Source organism: Temnothorax americanus, unplaced genomic scaffold, assembly GCF_048541705.1.
Source record: "Temnothorax americanus isolate GAGA-0224 unplaced genomic scaffold, ASM4854170v1 Scaffold12, whole genome shotgun sequence".
NCBI lineage: Eukaryota > Metazoa > Arthropoda > Insecta > Hymenoptera > Formicidae > Temnothorax > Temnothorax americanus.
In genome coordinates, this window is record NW_027509253.1 from 267474 (window position 1) to 286754 (window position 19281).

The following is a 19281-nucleotide window of genomic DNA, read 5'->3' on the forward strand; positions in this document are numbered from 1 at the left end:
GCCGAACGGCACCTCTGGTGAACGCTGAATAAGTGGGGAGTTACATAAAGCCGTGGCACGACGCGGATGCAGCGGCAATTCATTGTGGAACACCGGTCGCGAGCACTCCACCGGCTCTCGCGGAATCACCACGGGCACGTGGATATCGTCGCTGTCAAGGATTACTCAGTGAATCTTTAGCCAGATTATCGAGGTGCACCTTACTTCAAACGTGTGAGTCGAATTTTATTTCAATTTCAGCTGTGAAAGCAAAGTGTATTTGTAATAGTAAGCGTTCCTGAGAATCAACATTGTAGGAACATTATATTATATAGAATTTTATCTCGCTATAGACACTATTGGTACGTTTGTAGTATTTAATTTGAAAGCTAATGAGAGGAAAATTTGTTGAATAATTTGTTAAATAAATCATCTGCTACCTTCAAAAGTAATTTTTAAGCTACTGTATATGAGTGATGAGCTATAAATTGTAGCAATGTATGATGTAGATTGCTGTAAAAAAAATGTAATTTATTGATAGTGAAAGTTGAAATATAGAAAAACGATTTGAATGAAAGTATCCTATAGATCGCGATACAACTATAATAATTGTAATAATTTTTATAATTTTATAACAAAATTTTCTTACAAAAAAACGATAAGTTTATATATTTTATATATATATATTATATATATATTATATAATTTTTATATATTATATATATATATATATATATTATATTTTATATATATATTATATAATAGTATATTTGAGTACATTTACGAGTACATTTCAGTATGTTTGATAAGAGACTGAGTGACTTCGAAGTAAGATTGTTTAGGATCTCGAAGGTCCTATAATTGATGTCAAGGAGTGGAACTTTAATAGCGCTTGTTAGTCTCTAAACGCGCAGAGTGTATCCAAAACTAATTATTGAGCTTTCGCTTTGTTACGGCTTTCGCTCCGACATATAGTCCGACTGAAAAGCTTGCTAATTGTGTTAGCTCGTTAAATTACTCTATCACGCTCGTCAAAAACGACGATTAAACTTCGGAAGGAAAGATTAAATGGTATTTTGAGATTGTCTAATATTTGCGAGCTATCTTTAACATATTGGCGTGTTATAAATAAGAATTGCCGTCTGAATAATTGTACGAATAAGAGTAACGTTTTCGACGCGTACTATATTTGTGATCCACATAAATTTAGCACGCGAGTATCTTGGTTGATTTCATTCACTCCAATAATGCATTTGCGATTTTTTTTTATCTTTTTTGAGATTTTCTTTTATCGCGTTAATCAGTATCTGAGGAAACGCATGGCATCAACCGAAAGATTAACCATCGCTAAATAAACGAACTATATGTAACATTATCTTAACTTGATAAGTTAACGTTATCTTTTTCTTGAAATTATTATTAATGTAATTATCATCAAATTGTTTCTGTTACGACATAATGTCCGTGTGAGCGATATTAATCTTATTCAATACTTATAATTACTAAAAAAAAATTCAATAACATTAAATACTAAAAAAAAAAAAAAATTCTAAAATCTTGTTTGACATTTAGCTTAAATTCTCTTGTAGAATTTAAAGAAATAGTGAGATTGGTCATGGTCGAGCTGGTTGACATTTCCACGTTATCACGAAATACATGGAAGCAGATGCTTCTTTCCATAATGCAATTTCAATCTTTGAATACCTAAATGCGTTATCTTTTATGTGTGTAATACGAGATATATAAATTAATGGATACTAAAAAAATCTTTAATAAAATATTGTACGATTGAATTATATGCAAATTGTTGTCTGGTGCGTAGAATTATCTTGCGAGAATTATTCTATCTAGCGAAACGATTCAAATAAATAAATCATGATGGCTTTATGATAACCCGATGGGGTCAGAAGCAGCTGTATTTATCTCTAATTATTAACGCAAAAAGCGCATTCATACTTTTCTTCCGACAAATATTGGATTATCCCATGAGTAATGCGGTTTTTAAGAGATATTTTTGAAATAAAACAAAAAATTTATCATTTTAATTTAAATCCAAAATATATTTTCCATTATTACTTACAACTTTTTCCCATCTTCATCTTAAATTTTCAATTTCTTGGCATTCGAAATCTTTCAGTTTTGAGCTAAAGAGTAAATCAAGCTCTCTTTTATACCGCATTATTTATGAGATGTGTGTGTGTGTGTGTGTGTGTGTGTGTGTGTGTGTGTGTGTGTGTGTGTGTGTGTGTGTGTGTGTGTGTGTGTGTGTGTGTGTGTGTGTGTGTGTGTGTGTGTGTGTGTGTGTGTGTGTGTGTGTGTGTGTGTGTGGGTGGGTGGGTGGGTGGGTGGGTGGGTGTGTGGGTGTGTGGGTGTGTGGGTGTGTGGGTGTGTGGGTGTGTGGGTGTGTGGGTGTGTGGGTGTGTGGGTGTGTGGGTGTGTGGGTGTGTGGGTGTGTGGGTGTGTGGGTGTGTGGGTGTGTGTGTGTGTGTGTGTGTGTGTGTGTGTGTGTGTGTGTGTGTGTGTGTGTGTGTGTGTGTGTGTGTGTGTGTGTGTGTGTGTGTGTGTGTGTGTGTGTGTGTGTGTGTGTGTGTGTGTGTGTGTGTGTGTGTGTGTGTGTGTGTGTGTGTGTGTGACCCAATATTCTCTGATATCAGCATCAAGAGGGGATTCCCTGACCATCACGAGAGTTTCCTGTATTGTGTGAAAAGGAGTCATATTCGTTTCTACGTTACTCATTCGTTTTCTTTTTTTCGCTTTTCCTCATATCCAGGCCAGGACGTTTCGAAAGTAAATGATTATTATTCTCTATAAATCGAGTATCCTTGAAATAGTTGAAATAAATGCAACGATATTATTCGTGCTTTATTTTTCTATGTTTTCCAGTTCTTAGCAATGCTACTATACTTGGTGAGCAAACTTTTAATTAATACAATTCATTTTTAATTTTTTAAAATAAAAATAATTAAAGTAAATATCTTAATCTGAGGTTCCCATAGTTCAAATCTCCTTCGTAATGATATTTATTTGCAAAGTAATTTAACAATAATAATGGAAGAATAGTAATATGTCGATTTACTTTTCATATCAATTACTAAGGTATTCATTTAAAGGGAACGATTCAACATTTTAAAACAAGAGCAATGTTATTCTGTGAAGTCAAAATCGGATAAATATCTTATTGGTTACATGCGTAAATCACGCAGAGAATTGTTTATTAATCGCTCAAGAATTAATTTATTAAAATTTAACTTCTATTCTCTTGCCACGATCGTTCCTTGAAAATCCGCGTTGCAATATTCCGCGAGTATATACGTCATAGCGAGCGAGTAAAAAAAAAAACCGACAAAATCGCGCTTCGACACGATAGATAGGCAGCGGCAAACGACGCTTCGAACGAAACCAGCTCCATGAAAATGAGTCATGGTCATTACGGCGAGTTCACTCTTACTTCGCTACTATACGCGATGGCGACTTTGCTGATCGTCACGAACGCTCTTTCGATCTCGTTGTCCTTCTCCTTCCACGATCCACGATCCCGTAGACATTCTATCCGGTAACATAGGCACATATGCATCTCCCTCACCTTCCGGCTGCTGAGTTTCTCAAGACCTACGTCATTGGCTCTACGTCGCCAATTATCGCTACCTAGGCTCATTAAACATTTCGCTCGAAAGGCTGAACGTATACATACACATTTTTATAATCTAAAATTTTTCTTAAGATAAGGATAAAAAGGATGTTCGAACTGACGCAATTAGCGATGTTATCCGCTTTCCGTTACGCGGTAAATCTGTGTTATCAAAACTTCTTTGTTGAATGCATCAATGATTCATTCATGAACAATGTTATGTATAAAACAACGAAAGATCAAAGAAGCTACAGATCTTCTATTAATTCTCTCCTAGTAGTAGAATTATATGTTACAATGAAATTGTTAAACTTACTAATAATCAAGATATTATTAATAGCATTGCTAATTACTTGCAAAAAAAAAAAATCAAATATACTTAATAAAAAAAACTATGTTAACAAATATAATAACTCTTGTATCTTTTATCTTACTTTGAGAGAGACAGCAATTTAAAATATTAAAAAATAATAAATTATTAAGGTAATTTTAACTTCGTTCCACTTAAAACTATATTAAAGTTTAGCACATATGCTTATGTAATATCTTGATAGTACCATCCTTATGCAATTTTTGCGCTTTAACTCTTTTAATCCTCGTCATATAATGTCACTTTCTCTTTTTATCTGAAATCGTTGTTTAACACACATCCTTGAATCCAGCAAAACAACTTCAACCGCTTCACACGTTTTCTATAAATTATCACGGTTATCTTGATAACGAGATCTTTATTGTCATTTGCATCAGTCACGCCGTAACATGCGGAAATGCAATCGCTATCATTTTCTATTCATTCCGATGAACGTTCACAATCAATCTTGAAAAAAAAAAACGAACGGCATATGTATGACATTCGTACCTTGATTTAAAGCGCTCGTGCATATTGATATGCCAAGGATACTACAGAATCAAGAGACACGGTAGTGTCTCGCGCCAAGTACACGCGGAGCGAGACCGACCGTGATAACTCTTACTCCAGTTATGTTAATGCACAACAACACAGTTGAACGAATATTTTCGATATCGTTACATCTCCATAACAATCTTATCGATATTACAGGTAAAAGAAAACAAATCATGGATCCCGATAGCTTCAAGGATTACGCCAACGAGATGGCGGAATACATCACAAATTATTTGGAAAATATTAGAGACAGGTAGGTGATAACATGTTGTGATCGAGAAATCGTTTGAATCTGCATTAAATAATAATATATATCAGTTTATGTTTTGCTTCCTCATTAGAGAAAACTTTGTTTTCGTAAAAAAATTTTTTTTTAGTTGCTTTTGCCAATGTATTCAGAATGTTCTAAAACGTCGAAAAATCGCTATTTTAAAAAATGTCGGTATGTGTGTATGTATGTGCGTATGTCTGTGCCAAATTTACCGAAATTTCTATAACTCCAAAACTGATCAACCAAATCTTAACGAATTGTATATGAAATAGGGGTAGAAAAGACTGAAGAATATAATAGAATTAATAGAAATTGCTAATAATCAGGGGGTTCTTTTTTAATAAAATTTTGAATTTTTGCAGAAATGTTTGTTTATGCTTTAATTTCCGCAAATTTGGAGATATCGATCTATTTCTAATTTTATTATATTTTTAAGTCTTTTTTCTACCCCTATATATTTCATATATAATTCTTTAAAATTTGGTTGATTAAACTCAGCTTTATACGTGATCAAAGGTCCCTAATTTTTAGAAAAATGTTTGTAATAGCTTTAACTTCTGTAAATTTTAAAAGATATCGGTTTATTTTTAATTTTGTTATATTCTTCAGTCTTCTCTATTTCTATTTTATATAGTTCTTTAATGCCGGTATTCATATAGTTGGGTCTTATATTCATGTTAAAAACGAGATGCAAGTACTAGTTGCTCTAACTTCCGCGTAAAGGGGTTTTTTGGAAGTAGAAACCTTTGCTCACAAAGCTTCCTCTATGAGGAAGCCAAAACAAATAGAGGAAGCTTTGTGAGCAAAGGTTTCTACTTGCACACTTAAAAACTATGAGGAAGCAATGTGCAGGTTTCTACTCGCACACTTTTACTTGTTTTATATAAATATAAACTCAACCCTCGTTTTACGATAAACGTTTCGCGTAAGATAAAATAACGTTATTTGAAAAAAGCCTTTGCTGGTCACTGTGTGTAGTAAGCAACTAATTGTAAAAAGCTTTTAACTTGATACATACACCCCTTTCGGTTGAAGGTGCATGTACCATGTGCATGATTTCTATTTTATAAAACGGGGAAATATATGTATAATTTTTATTTTGTAAAAGGGGGAAATATGCGCACATATGGAAAGCTGTTTTCATGAATGAATTTGAAGAGAATATAAGGGTGAACAAACAATATAAATGATAATCGAATTATGATTGACAACGACTATCGAGCTGCTGAAATGATTAAAGCTACAACGATGATTGAACAATAGTCTAGGGTATTACTCGCATTTTTAACATAATAATATGAGAGGGGATATGTCCGAGTGAAAAAATTTCATTGATTCATTATTAGAATTTAAAATTAAGATCTGTACATATATATACGTGAGAGATTAGAACAATTTTTTGCAAAAAACCGCGTAAAAAGAATCGCGCGAAAAAGGGCGTAAAAAAAGAGTTGGATGTATCTCGTAAACAGAAACTTCAAAAATTTCTAGGAGTGTCTTGCCAACGGTGGAACCAGGATACATGAAACCCCTCTTGCCGTCCGAAGCGCCACAAACCCCTGAACAGTGGCAAGATATAATGGCCGATATCGAACGAGTAATAATGCCAGGCGTAAGTGATTTTTAAGTGCCTCAGATGATCGTAAATCACCGATCTATCAAGATCTATAACTGCAATCTGACTATAACTGTATTAATGACTGACTCGCATATATACATATCGCGAAACGAATATAATAATACTAAAATAAAAAAAAATTAAATTACTTTATCACCGGTACTTTCGATTGTTGCGTAAGTAAGACAAGAAATAAATTAAGATAAAATTGTTTAGGTTACTCATTGGCACAGTCCAAAATTCCACGCATACTTTCCCACTGCGCAATCGTATCCCTCGATTCTAGCCGACATGTTAAGCGGAGCTATTGCGTGTATTGGATTTTCGTGGGTAAGTATACAAAACTTGCAGTTGAAAATGCAATGTTTTATTTATGAATTACGATTATTATAACCTTCGCGTGTTCATGCTTTGCTCATTGATATATCACTTTATGTGTGTGTGTGTGTGTGTGTTCTGTAGTAATAGTTTATTTAAAAAGATCCTCACTTATATCTTTAAGAGCAACAAAATCTGTTTCCATGCATGACACATAAAAATCAAAGTTAAAATATTGACTGAAATAAAATTTTTTTTAAAATAAAATATATGTTACTAATTTTTTGATAAATAAAAAAATAATATAAAGCAAGGAAATATATATCGAACGCTGAGATCAAAACGCCAAAGACACATCATCCTTTTAGTCACTTTTGATACTAAATTTCTTGTATTCCAGATCGCGAGTCCAGCTTGTACTGAACTAGAAGTGATCGTATTAAATTGGCTGGGAAAAATGCTGGATTTGCCGAAGGAATTTCTTGCCTGCAGCGGTGGGAAAGGTGGTGGCGTAATTCAGGTAAACGACATTTTACGAATAACATTACATTTACAAAAGATATTTGGATAGCTAGAGAAAATAGTCATTATTCCTGACTGACATTCCTAAAGAGGAATAAGACACTATTAAGCATACTTAAGATATAATTTTCACCTACAGGGCACTGCTAGCGAAGCCACTTTGGTAGCGTTACTAGGAGCGAAGGCTAAAAAGATAAAGCAAGTTAAAGAACAGCATCCCGATTGGATGGAAAACGATATCGTCGAAAAACTAGTCGCATACTGTTCTTGTGAGTATATACTATACAATTATTTTGTTACGGAATCTGCTACTGATATGCGAAATTTTACAAGACAGCGGTAAGATGAAAACGGAAGCAATTCGTTGCTTATTCAAACAATGTTTCCAGTCAAAAATGAATTTATACGCTATACATACAGAGTATTAAATCGCATAAATTGTCTCTTAATCAATTCTTGTCTATCTTTATTGAGCAAAGAAGCAGCGCACAACAATGAGCGTTAAGCGTGACGGTTCAGTGACTTTAAATAAACACTTGAACTGTGACATGTATCTCGATGAGCGTTAAATGATCTATGACAGTCGCAATTAAGCCTTATATTAGAAATGGAGACAGAATTAAAAACAAAAGGACAGTCTTTCGTAAATTATAAAAATGTTGTCACGATAATCCACTAAAATTAATCTATAATATTTCTTGTGTTATTTTATATGTGAGATATTATAACTCATTATTAGTTTCTTAATATACACGTATAGTATTACGGCAAATGAAAGATATAGCTAAATAACCATCGTAATTTTTATTTAAAAACTTTTTTTGAAACACAGCATTAATATAAAATTCATCACTTTATTAGAATATAACAAAAAGAATAAATTCATTAATTTTTACTTGAAAAATTTACTTGCAAAAAATTATTGTTCCGTAATTTGTTCAGCAAATTATAACTTTTTAATGTGTTATATGATTGCAATTAAAGGCTATTACAACGGGTTATTACAACGTATCACTGATTTAATTTAACAATTTTTCATTCGTATTCATTGCATTATTTCGAGGCGCATAGATATAATGCTGAAAAGTGTCCGGTCGCTTTCAGTGACCGGGCGCACAATCAGTGTAAAGGCATGTGAATAGAGGGGGATGAGAGGGATGGAGGTGATAGGGTGAATATGGGGTTCACGGCACTTCATCAAGCAGCACTTTGTCGCCATGGCAACTCGTAATAACCGCTCCAGTTATATTTCAGACCGAACTTTCTCCGCTATTCTCGACGCTCATAATAATTCCGACGCATTTTATCGAAATGGATAAAAGGAAAGAGAAAATTTTTCTAGAATTCTTCTCCGATACGATGAATAATGACCACGGTGTGTTTTTTCGATTAAAAATATTGAATGGAACAATATTATCAACGAGCCGCTATTGTTCTGAAAAATGGAGAATTTTTTATATCCTTTTTGCGCTGTATAATCGCGATTGAAGATGAGACCGACAATTTCGTCAATATTTATAAACGAGACTCTCTTCTCCAAACATTCTATGAGACATTGAAAAATTACAAGATTCTAATAGAAGTAAAAATTAGGAAAAATTTGAGAATATGTAAAAAGTTGTAAATTAATAGGAATATAAAATTTTTGTTATGTATGTCTCTCTATTATAAGTATACTTTTAATAATATTTTAGTATAAAAGAATTTGATTTTGTAGTGAAATATTAATATCGCTGTGTTCATTTTCTAGAATAACATTTTTTTAAACTATAACCACGATAACTTGAGAACGGTTTATTCGATTAACTTCATGTTTTCACAAATGTTTATCATAATTTGTCTGCATTGGTTCACGGATGTGTTAATATCACGCATAAAACCTGTGAACTATATTCTCTTCTCAACTTAAGCATTTATACGGTTACGTAATTTATTTGCCGTAATAGCTTCTGTTATTCCAAGAAATCGAGCAACTTGCATTTGACTTTTTGTTAACTCCATTATTGTCACATCATCCTAGTAGATACTGCTGACTAAATAAAGACAGAGTTTTCGGTATATTTTAGTCGATTCTATCGATCGTAAGTGTTGTTTATTAAAACATATTTCCATTTTAAGGTATTTAGCAAAAATATCGTATATTTCCTCGCTTCTGACGTCACAATCTGAGATAATAAGTGATAGATAGCTGAGTGAATAGAAGCCTTAAGTGCATACATTGTTGAAAAATAAAATATATTAAAGAAATAGAGATGTTTGTCAAAATTTATAAAATTTATATACCTATTCATATGGTATTATGTATCTTTTACAATTAGTTTTACAAGTGCAAGTTACTCTAATACCCGTTATCACCAACGTCGTTTAACTTGAACCTTAGTCAAAAAATTCACTCTTTGCCTATTTCTAAGGGAGACTGTTAGAAAGAGACAAAGAGTGAATTGTACTAAGGTTCAAGTTAAACGACGTTGGTGATAAAGGGCATAAATCTAGTTAAATATTAAATATCAACATTGCATAAATTATAGATAATATAATGTAGTAATAAAAAGAATATATGCGTGTTACGTCAAATCGATATTGCGAAATTCTCGAAAATCGAACAATTATAATAAATTAATCGCAATGAAAATATGTGATAAAATATTGTATTTTTTTAGGCCAAGCACATAGTTCAGTTGAACGTGCTGGACTTCTCGGTGGAGTAAAGTTCAGACAATTGGAAGTCGATGAAAAACATAAGCTGCGCGGCGACACATTTGCCGATGCAATCAGAAAGGATAAAGAACAAGGATTCATACCGTTTTACGTAAGTTCAGCTTATCCGATATTTCTTTAATAATCAAATTGCTTCCTCCATTACGTCCATTACTTCCATTAGTTAAAAAAAAAAACAAATAAAGAAAAAATTAAATGTATTATTATATATATATGTATAAAAACATGAAATATATATATATATAACATAATATAAATATTTATGAAATAAAATAATATTCCCAGAAAATTCTCGGAAATACAAAAAATTCTCGAAAATTAAATGATGCAATGTGTTTGTTATAACATCACAGAAAAATATTGATATCGCGCTTAATAAAAAATTTTTCTCTATAAATAATCTATATAATTTTCTCTATAAATAAGCTGACTTCTTATATCGTAGGCCGTCGCTACTTTGGGTACCACTGTCGATTGCGCCTTTGATCGTCTCGATGAAATGGGTATCGTAGCGAATCGTGAAGACATTTGGTTGCATGTGGACGCTGCTTATGCAGGTATAAATAAATTTTCTCATTCCAACATGAAAATAATTATGGATTCTTCAAATGGCAATTTATAAAACAGAACTAAAACAAATCCATTTGATTATAGGATCCGCTTTTATCTGTCCGGAATTCAGATATTTAATGAAAGGCATCGAAATGGCGGATTCATTTAATTTCAATCCTCATAAATGGATGTTAGTTAACTTCGACTGCTCTGCCATGTGGCTTAAGGATCCGACATATGTCATAAACGCTTTCAATGTCGATCCTTTGTATCTCAAGCACGATATGCAGGGTTCAGCGCCGGATTATAGAGTAGGCTATTAAAAATTTATTACGAGTCACTTTATACGTTGATATATTGACGAATTTACATTATTTAATTAATAAAATTAATTTAAAAAAACAATTAATAAATACTGTCGTTAATCTGTGTAATTGTACTTCGTTACAGCATTGGCAGATTCCACTTGGACGTAGATTCCGATCTCTGAAACTTTGGTTCGTATTGAGGCTCTATGGGATCGAGAACCTTCAAAAGTTTATCAGATCACACGTCGCTCAAGCACACGAATTCGAGGCACTAGTCCTCTCCGATCCTCGCTTCGAAATCGTGGGCGAAGTTCTCATGGGATTGGTTTGCTTCCGATTAAAGGTAAGTCAATTACTCTTCACAAATATATTTGCAAATAGGCTTTTTTAAACAAATATATGTATATGTGTTCAATATTGTATTTATTTAAAAAAGATATTCATAATTTTTATATTGAATTTTAAATTAATGGAAGAGAACATATATTTAGAAATAATTATTAGTTAATTGACAATTAAAAAATATTATGTACATCATTTTTATAAAAGCGTAAGCAGAATAAATAACAGAATTCCATAATAATTCTATAATAATTTAAAGGGATCCAACGAACTCAATGAAGCCCTGCTGAAGAGGATCAACGGTGCGGGAAATATCCATCTCGTTCCGTCGAAGATAAAGGACACGTACTTTCTGCGACTCGCTGTCTGCTCTCGATTCAGCGAGAGCAAGGATATACAGTATTCCTGGAAGGAGATCAAGCTGAGAGCCAACGAGATACTTGAGGAGCAATCGGTTTCGAAGTGATGGCGCGCTCAGATAGCTCGCGGTTGCAGATCGTTAGCGCCTGCCACTTGCAACCAATCCTAGTTTCAAGTATTTCCTCACACCCAGCGGCTTTTGAGGACCAAATAAACTAAAACGACGAATGATTAATAGGCGGTCTCAGACGGTTCTGCAATAAAAAGTAATAATTTTTGCAAACATTTTTAAATTTCGAACGATTAAACAATACTCCAAAAATGCATTTGTTCGCCAAGTAAGGCATTCTAATTTGGCAGCCATTAAGTCAATGTGGCTTAATTAATCAAATATTTGTTGAAAATTAAGAAATTACGAATAACGGCCGTTGGTGAAATTTTTGAAAATTAACTGTCTAGTTAGAGTTTAAATGTGACGTCTCAAATTGGAATATATAGTATTTTAATATATATTTTGGATCCAATATATTTCATTACTTTAATGATATATTATGTTAATAATTTAACAGCTTACAAAATGGAGAAAATATATTTTAGTCTTAGTTAGACTTTTAATATATTGCACAAATTTTAGTTTTTTTTAGTTCTATATACATATGTATATTCACGTTTATATTTTATTAAGCACAACAAACATGTATATAAATATTCTACTTGTTACAAATTATGTAACTGAAATTATATACTTCGTTAAAATTATATTCCACTAAGCGCTCAACGTGAATATAATATGAAAACATCGCCTATAACTTGAATGCGTGATACTTGTTGTACTGTTATTTATGCACATGTTATGATATATGAATGTATATATATTATACATCACACAAAATGTGTATTATAAAAAAATAATTTATTGTATAATGAGATAAAGCACTGGATACAAAATTTTGGCAAGCGGATGTCACACGTAGTGGAAAACCTTATAATACACCATGGAAATTTTATAAAGTGATGCGCGTATATATAAATCTGTTTGATCATATTATTGAGGAAAACGAGATTATTTTATTTACGTAAAAAGTTCCATACGAAGCTCGAGGTACGTTTTAAAATAATTGCTACTTCAGGAATCGATTTGTGTGTGAGTGAGTGTGTGTGTGTAGCCTGCTGGGTTATGTGTTAACAATATAATAGGTGTAATGCAATATTATGTGTCTCCTTGTGCCACTTTTGCCGGCACATTATCAGTGTTACCGTACGAGCTCATCAAGCAACCTTGTAAGTACACTACTAACGTAGTGAAAGTCGCGCGTTGCCATTACAAAGTTGCGCGTTGATATATAAGCGTAATTTTTGGCACAATATTAAAAATGCGTGAAATATTCTTTAAATCGCTCAATATCTCAAGTAAACATTGAATGCTTATTTATTATTTTGCAGGCGTATAGAATTGTGAGCGTATGAAATTATCTACGTGAAAACTATTTTAATTCGCTAATTAATATGTGAAAAGTAAGATATGACTATAATTATTCAATTTCACGACAGAAGGTAATTTGCCAATCTGAAATTCCCACCGAAATGTTTATATTCCTTTTCAAGCGTCTACGAAGAATTAAGAAATCTCGTTTCATATTTCCTCACTATTATAATCTTCGTACACGTTGAAATTGTATGTAGGTATAGAAGATTATAGACGCATGTTGTGTACATATGTTACAAATATAAATGATTGTAAAGTAAACATATTAGAGAAAGTTGTAAAATCGACGTATGTAACATATCTTTATTGTATTCTCTATTTATACATCTATTTTTGTTTCCTTATAGGTTTTCTCTAAAACTTACTTTGAATCTCTCTACTTTTATCGCAAATATTCACTATGTCGTTGGAACAAACCTGCGAAGATAAATACTTGTAATATTGTATAATTGTAATAATGTCTTTCAAATGGCAAACGATTGGAACGATTATTATAAATGTATATGGGCTAATATACTTGCTGTAACGTTGTGCTGCAACAGAGACAATAATAGTAATAGAATTAATCAACAAGACATAGCCTGTCGAAAAAGTTGACAACATTCGAATAATCTGAGATCGAGATAAAAAAAAGGATGTACATTTAAATAATCATTAAGATTACTGCTGCGATTATTGCCAGGCGATAATATGTTGACGAAGATAAGAATATCAACTAATAACAACAACTAAAAATACAGACGCCAAAACATTCATTGTTATTAAATTATAAAAAGATTTCACAATGCTAGGCAACTAAGTATTAAACAATAATTTTATTATAACTTAAAAATTTTATTAAACTCATCATTTTAACAATTTACGCAAAAAAGCTGAACAACGTTAATCTGAAGCAACAATTTCGGTCGTTGTGGGACCAATGAAATGAATGATTTGCTGTAAACAAAATGATTGTATTTTTGTTGTATATTGTTCGTTAAAAAACTGCAAAATGTATTATTAAGTATTATTATATGTCAATGTGATTGAGAATTTAACTATTAAACTGTTAATGTCGGCCAAATTAGATTAATAAATGTACCAAACCACCGCTCTCTTATTTCATTTTTGAAATAATATACCCTTATCGTAAAAAAAAAAATTATATTAATTTACGAAATATATGAATAGCAACGCTTTGAGTACAAAAATTAAAAAAATATTAGATATTAAAACATTCCTGATTTGACATACGTTGCATGAATTATTAAAAATTTTTTAGTAATTATGCAGTATAGGGGACCACCCTCCGATGACCTTGACCTTGACATATGTTGTCAAGATCACTCTTCTGAGTGACCTTCAGAAGGTTTTAGCCCTCGGTCATTGTTCGTTAAAAAGTTATAAACAAAAAAAGTTTGAAAAATACAGCAGCTATTTTGAGAATTGGAAGGCATAAAGAACTAATATATACGCGTGTGTGCCCTGCTTTAAAGAAAATCACAACTTCTATAGTTATAGTTATAGAAGTTGTGATTTTCTTTAAAACAGGGAACACACACGTATATATTAATTATTTATGCTTTCCAATACTCAAAATAGCTGCTATATTTTCCAAACTTTTTTTGTTAATAACTTTTTAACGAATAGCGAGCGACGGCTAAAACCTACTGAAGGTCACTCGGGGTCATGACCTTGACAACATATATCAAGGTCATTAAAATCGGTGAAATCGCCAAACTTTTTTTGTTAATAACTTTTCAATAAAAAACGAGCGACGGCTAAAACCTTCTGAAGGTCACTCAGGAGGGTGACCTTGACAACATATGTCAAGGTCAAGGTCATCGGAGGGTGGTCCCTATTACTGCATAATTACCGACATTCCCTTTTCCACTTCCTTTAATGCATTATTCACATCTTTTTGAGTATATGTCTTTTTATGTACTGTTTTTGCTTCGTTCTTTTCTTTTCTTATCTTGCCCATCTTGAGTTTTCTATAAATAAAAAATGCGAGAGAGAGATGAGTTAGCAAATAACCTACAATTTGAGGTTATGTGTATTACATGTCAATAAGAATGAACGAAAGAAATACATAAAACAGAAAAAAGTACACAATCTAATCACTGTCATTACAAGTAATGTTTATAATAAATATATACTTACGAATTTCGTATAGAAAACGTAAAAATAAAACACAGAAACTCGAGACGTGTTGCGGCTAGGTACTAGAACGCACAAGTAATAGTGCGAGAGCCCACCGCAAAAATTTGGGTCCATCGCTTTTATGGATAAATTTACTTGCAAAAGGTAGTTTATAAGTAGTATTATCATAAACGATTGTCAGCCAAACTCGTACCCCCTGCGTTATGAGCAATAAAAATATATTAACAATTGGATTTCTAAGCGATTTGGGTCCATCGCTTTTATGGACGAAACTTGTTTCATTCGAAAGTGCATCAAATTCCCTTTCAGAAAATACCCGGCTGATTTGCCCTGGCCCCTGCAAAACCCAGGCTGATCATGATTTTTGACTCAACGCGCGAGTCAGATCGAGCGTGGCGTTTGAAATGCGCGCCGTAAACAAGGACAGAGCGTCACGCTTTTATTTATACTTTGGATACTATCTAATATCATGAATTTTTAAAGATCATAATTGTTGTTATTGTTATTATTTAACGTTTATGATATTATAATATTGTGTAGGGATTAAGAATATTTTTGATTTTCTTTATTATTCATATTATTATATTTTATATGTTAATTATATACTTTTATCATTTATCATAGTTAAAAATATTATATTTCCAGATAAAAAGTATGGAACTGTCAGAGAACGTAATGTAAATTGGAATTTTGTCGAATATTTCCAAGTTTTTTACATTTTTTTATAATTAATTGAATTTTAACAGAATCATAGCAAATACTACACGGAAAAAATGATATGTAAAAAATAATAAAATTATCAATAAAAGATACTGTTTAGCACTGTAATTTAGTCATTTTACTGAATTTTTATTATAAATTGATGTATGAACCTAATCTTACTGTTTGAATATATATTAATATTATTATACACTGTAAAAAAAGCATTGATGTGCATATCAAAAATTCATTTGACGTGTTAGTAGTATCTCATTTATTTTATTGAAAAATTACGAGTTTATCATTACCCGGTGGCCGAGTTACATAATAAACTGTAAATAGTCATCAGATTTCTGACAATTTTTTACAGTTTATTTTTTTCCATGTAGTATTTGCTATGATTTTGTTAAAATTCAATTAATTATAAAAAAATGTAAAAAACTTGGAAATATTCGACAAAATTCCAATTTACATTACTTTCTATGACAGTTCCATACTTTTTCACTGTAATTATAATGTTTTTAACTATGATAAGCGATAAAAGTATATAATTTACATATATGATATTATAATATGAATGATATATAAAATCAATAATATTATTAATCCCTACACAATATTATAATATCATAAACGTTAAATAATAACAATAACAACAATTATGATCTTTAAAAATTCATGATATTAGATAGTATCCAAAGTATAATTAAAAGCGTGACGCTCTGTCCTTGTTTACGGCGCGCATTTCAAACGCCACGCTCGATCTGACTCGCGCGTTGAGTCAAAAATCATGATCAGCCTGGGTTTTGCAGGGGCCAGGGCAAATCAGCCGGGTATTTTCTGAAAGGGAATTTGATGCCCTTTCGAATGAAACAAGTTTCGTCCATAAAAGCGATGGACCCAAATCACTTAGAAATCCACTTGTTAATAAATTTTTATTGCTCATAACGCAGGGGGTACGAGTTTGGCTGACAATCGTTTATGATAATACGACTTATAAACTACCTTTTGCAAGTAAATTTATCCATAAAAGCGATGGACCCAAATTTTTGCGGTGGGCTCTCGGACTATAAGCACTTGAGATGACGACTCGCCCGATAACTGATGGACAGCCGGCTAGTTGTCGGGCAGGCAACATTATCACGTTACCGATTCATAGCTATGTAAATTTTTATTGAAAAAACAATTTAAATGAGCAATTTTTTATTTTTTATTTATTATAAATATTCTTAAGATTATATATATATATATATAGAAACTTTATTTATGCAGAAATATCTAATATTATGATTATTATCATCTTAACAAGTATCACACATTCCTTAGCCATATCTTAAGAAATCTATGAAGACTCACGGTGCATTGGACTACGATATTTCAAACAATTTTTTAAATATTTTAAACAAAATGTTTAGTGGCATAATTTTTTATATAAGACACTGAATAACCAAATAACATAAATCAGTAAAAATATTTTTCTTACTTTATGTATATAGCTTAATAAAAAATAAAATGTTCATCAATGGCCAAGTAATGGGACATGGCCCGTCATTGGTACTTTTACCTTATTCTCTGTCGTGCATGATAAATTCTAATTGTTTATGTACGCCGCTCTCGCATTCGCGCTCGCCGCGTTGCGTCGAAACCAGATCCGGAAAAGATATAACAGGTTTATCTCGCATGACTCGTAGGACGGGGGCCTCAAACGGGGATAATTAGGCGAGCGCGTTCGGCCGCGCTCTCGGCATGTATCTGCCCGTGCGTATATATACGTGCGCGTGTGCGTAAACAGGTGCGCTTCATTTACCGCGTTAGAGTAGGCGAGATTCTTCGCTGGCGCCCGCCGCGAGATTCTTTCCGCGGGATGCAATTATTTCCTGATGGATATTGATTTATGTTGCAACGCTTGTCGAGGGGGGGGGGAGGCGAAAAAGCATAGCAAAATGAGTGATAAGCGTAAAAAAAATGTGACGTATAAAATCAAAACGCTCTTTTAGCGCGTGTATTAGCCACGAGGCCTGAACTCCAATTAATCCTTGACTTTGAAAAATATTGTATTACCTCAAGTTATTTTTATGAATTTACTCGCGTTTCAAAAATTCGCAGTTAATTTTGCTATTATTATTTTTTCCTTTTTTTTTAAATTATGCGCTAAGCTTATTAAGCGATCGTTTTGGAATAATTTGTAAATACAACAGTGACGCTCTGAAATCTTCGTGTCGATACCCTTTGGGATAAACGTTCGTACTTGGCTCGCTCAAAAATTACAGGTAGACGCTGATTCGAGCGCAATCGCTAATTACACCGCACAACGGGTGTTAAACCGGCCCGTGTGCACCACGCTCCTTTGATTCTGACGGAACAATAATAACCCGTCGCGTCGATCCCAGACTAACAAGCCTGTGTGCGCGATCTTGAGACGTTGCGCGTTTGCTCGGGCATGGCATTACTTCAGTTTACTTCAGTCTTAAACGGATATTTTGCTATAACGGATAACGCCCCATCAATTCAGCGTCAACTCGATTGACTTCTTCACACGTTTCTTAGTAATAATAAAACGTATGTGCTGAAGGCGCGAATGCGAGAAGCGGTTTGCATATTTTCTTTTGATTCTTATTGATTCATAAACATTAGCGAAAGATTTCAACTTTGTTTTCGAAACGGTTAATCTTGTTTTGTTCCTTGTACAGAAACCGTGTGTAACGTTTCGCTCGAGAATCGGATTTTATCACGTTTGACGTTAAATTCGAAATGTAACTATTCCAAGCGGTTTCAGGCCGAATTGTGCCGGAAATTAATCTTGGCAATTAATTATTGAATTTATTGGCAGCTTCTAAATTGTGCGAACCTATCCTGCAAGCATTAATTAAATTTGAATTAGCATTCATTTACACCGCAAGTGTAAGTTAGCATATAAATGACATCTTTACGTCAGAAATTACCAAGTGGTAGGAATTTATATATCTTGAAAACGAGAGACAAATTAATTCCGCCGATAATAACTCAACAAACCCGAGAGAAGTCTGGTTCATTAATCTTACGATATCGAGAAGTTTCTCTCCCAATATTTTTTATTTTTCTTCGTCACTTCGTCACATCTCGTTTCACTTTGATGAAGTATCTGGGACGTTGCTGCCTTACAAACGTATGTGTCAAATCGCAAATGTAACAAAGATAAGATACAACATTACGGAAGAAAATATAATTTTTTAGATCAACGAACGGGTTGCGCCTCTCAAGTATTACAATCCTCTGGACATTGAATTTCGGGAAGACGACCGCCGCGCCGGCTGGGCCTTTAAGTTCTCCACGACGCGTTTGATGAACGTTTGTCGCTCCAGCCGCGCGGTGCGAGTAAGCGGCCAAGACAGTAGCAGCGGTCTCAGACAGACAGACAGAAGCACCGAGAGGCACCTGTCCCTCCACTCTGGTGT

General features: G+C 33.0%; 2 protein-coding genes across 5 annotated transcripts in view; one reads left to right on the forward strand and one right to left on the reverse strand.

Annotated features, from left to right (window-relative positions):
* LOC143893441 (cytochrome P450 27C1-like) overlaps window positions 1–19281 on the reverse strand; it is a 363376-nt gene that overhangs the window by 96638 nt on the left and 247457 nt on the right. Inside the window, exons 1-3 of one of the 4 annotated variants that reach the window (XR_013255796.1) lie at window positions 15149–15723; window positions 14862–14979; window positions 11634–11774 (exon numbers count right to left, since the gene is read on the reverse strand). The exons of 1 other annotated variant lie outside the window; for it this stretch is intronic. The gene's annotated coding sequence lies outside the window, so the exon portion shown is untranslated. Of the gene's footprint in view, window positions 1–11633; window positions 11775–14861; window positions 14980–15148; window positions 15724–19281 lie in introns of those variants that run through there. 2 more of the 4 variants (XR_013255795.1, XR_013255794.1) reach the window with 2 other exon arrangements.
* On the forward strand, window positions 60–13975 carry Ddc (aromatic-L-amino-acid decarboxylase). Its single transcript, XM_077398820.1, has 11 exons — window positions 60–213; window positions 4668–4764; window positions 6274–6394; window positions 6617–6730; window positions 7119–7238; window positions 7380–7509; window positions 9901–10049; window positions 10404–10515; window positions 10613–10821; window positions 10961–11161; window positions 11420–13975. The coding sequence occupies exons 2-11, from the start codon at window positions 4685–4687 to the stop codon at window positions 11624–11626; spliced, it is 1443 nt and encodes a 480-aa protein (XP_077254946.1). The 5' UTR covers window positions 60–213; window positions 4668–4684; the 3' UTR covers window positions 11627–13975.

Excerpts from the sequence above, each read along its gene's own strand:
- Ddc (XM_077398820.1), top strand. The coding sequence starts at position 4,685 with ATGGATCCCGATAGCTTCAAGGATTACGCCAACGAGATGGCGGAATAC. Across the intron at positions 6,395-6,616 it reads AACGAGTAATAATGCCAGGC|GTTACTCATTGGCACAGTCC; the intron begins GTAAGTGATTTT and ends AAAATTGTTTAG. Across the intron at positions 10,516-10,612 it reads TGTGGACGCTGCTTATGCAG|GATCCGCTTTTATCTGTCCG; the intron begins GTATAAATAAAT and ends ATTTGATTATAG.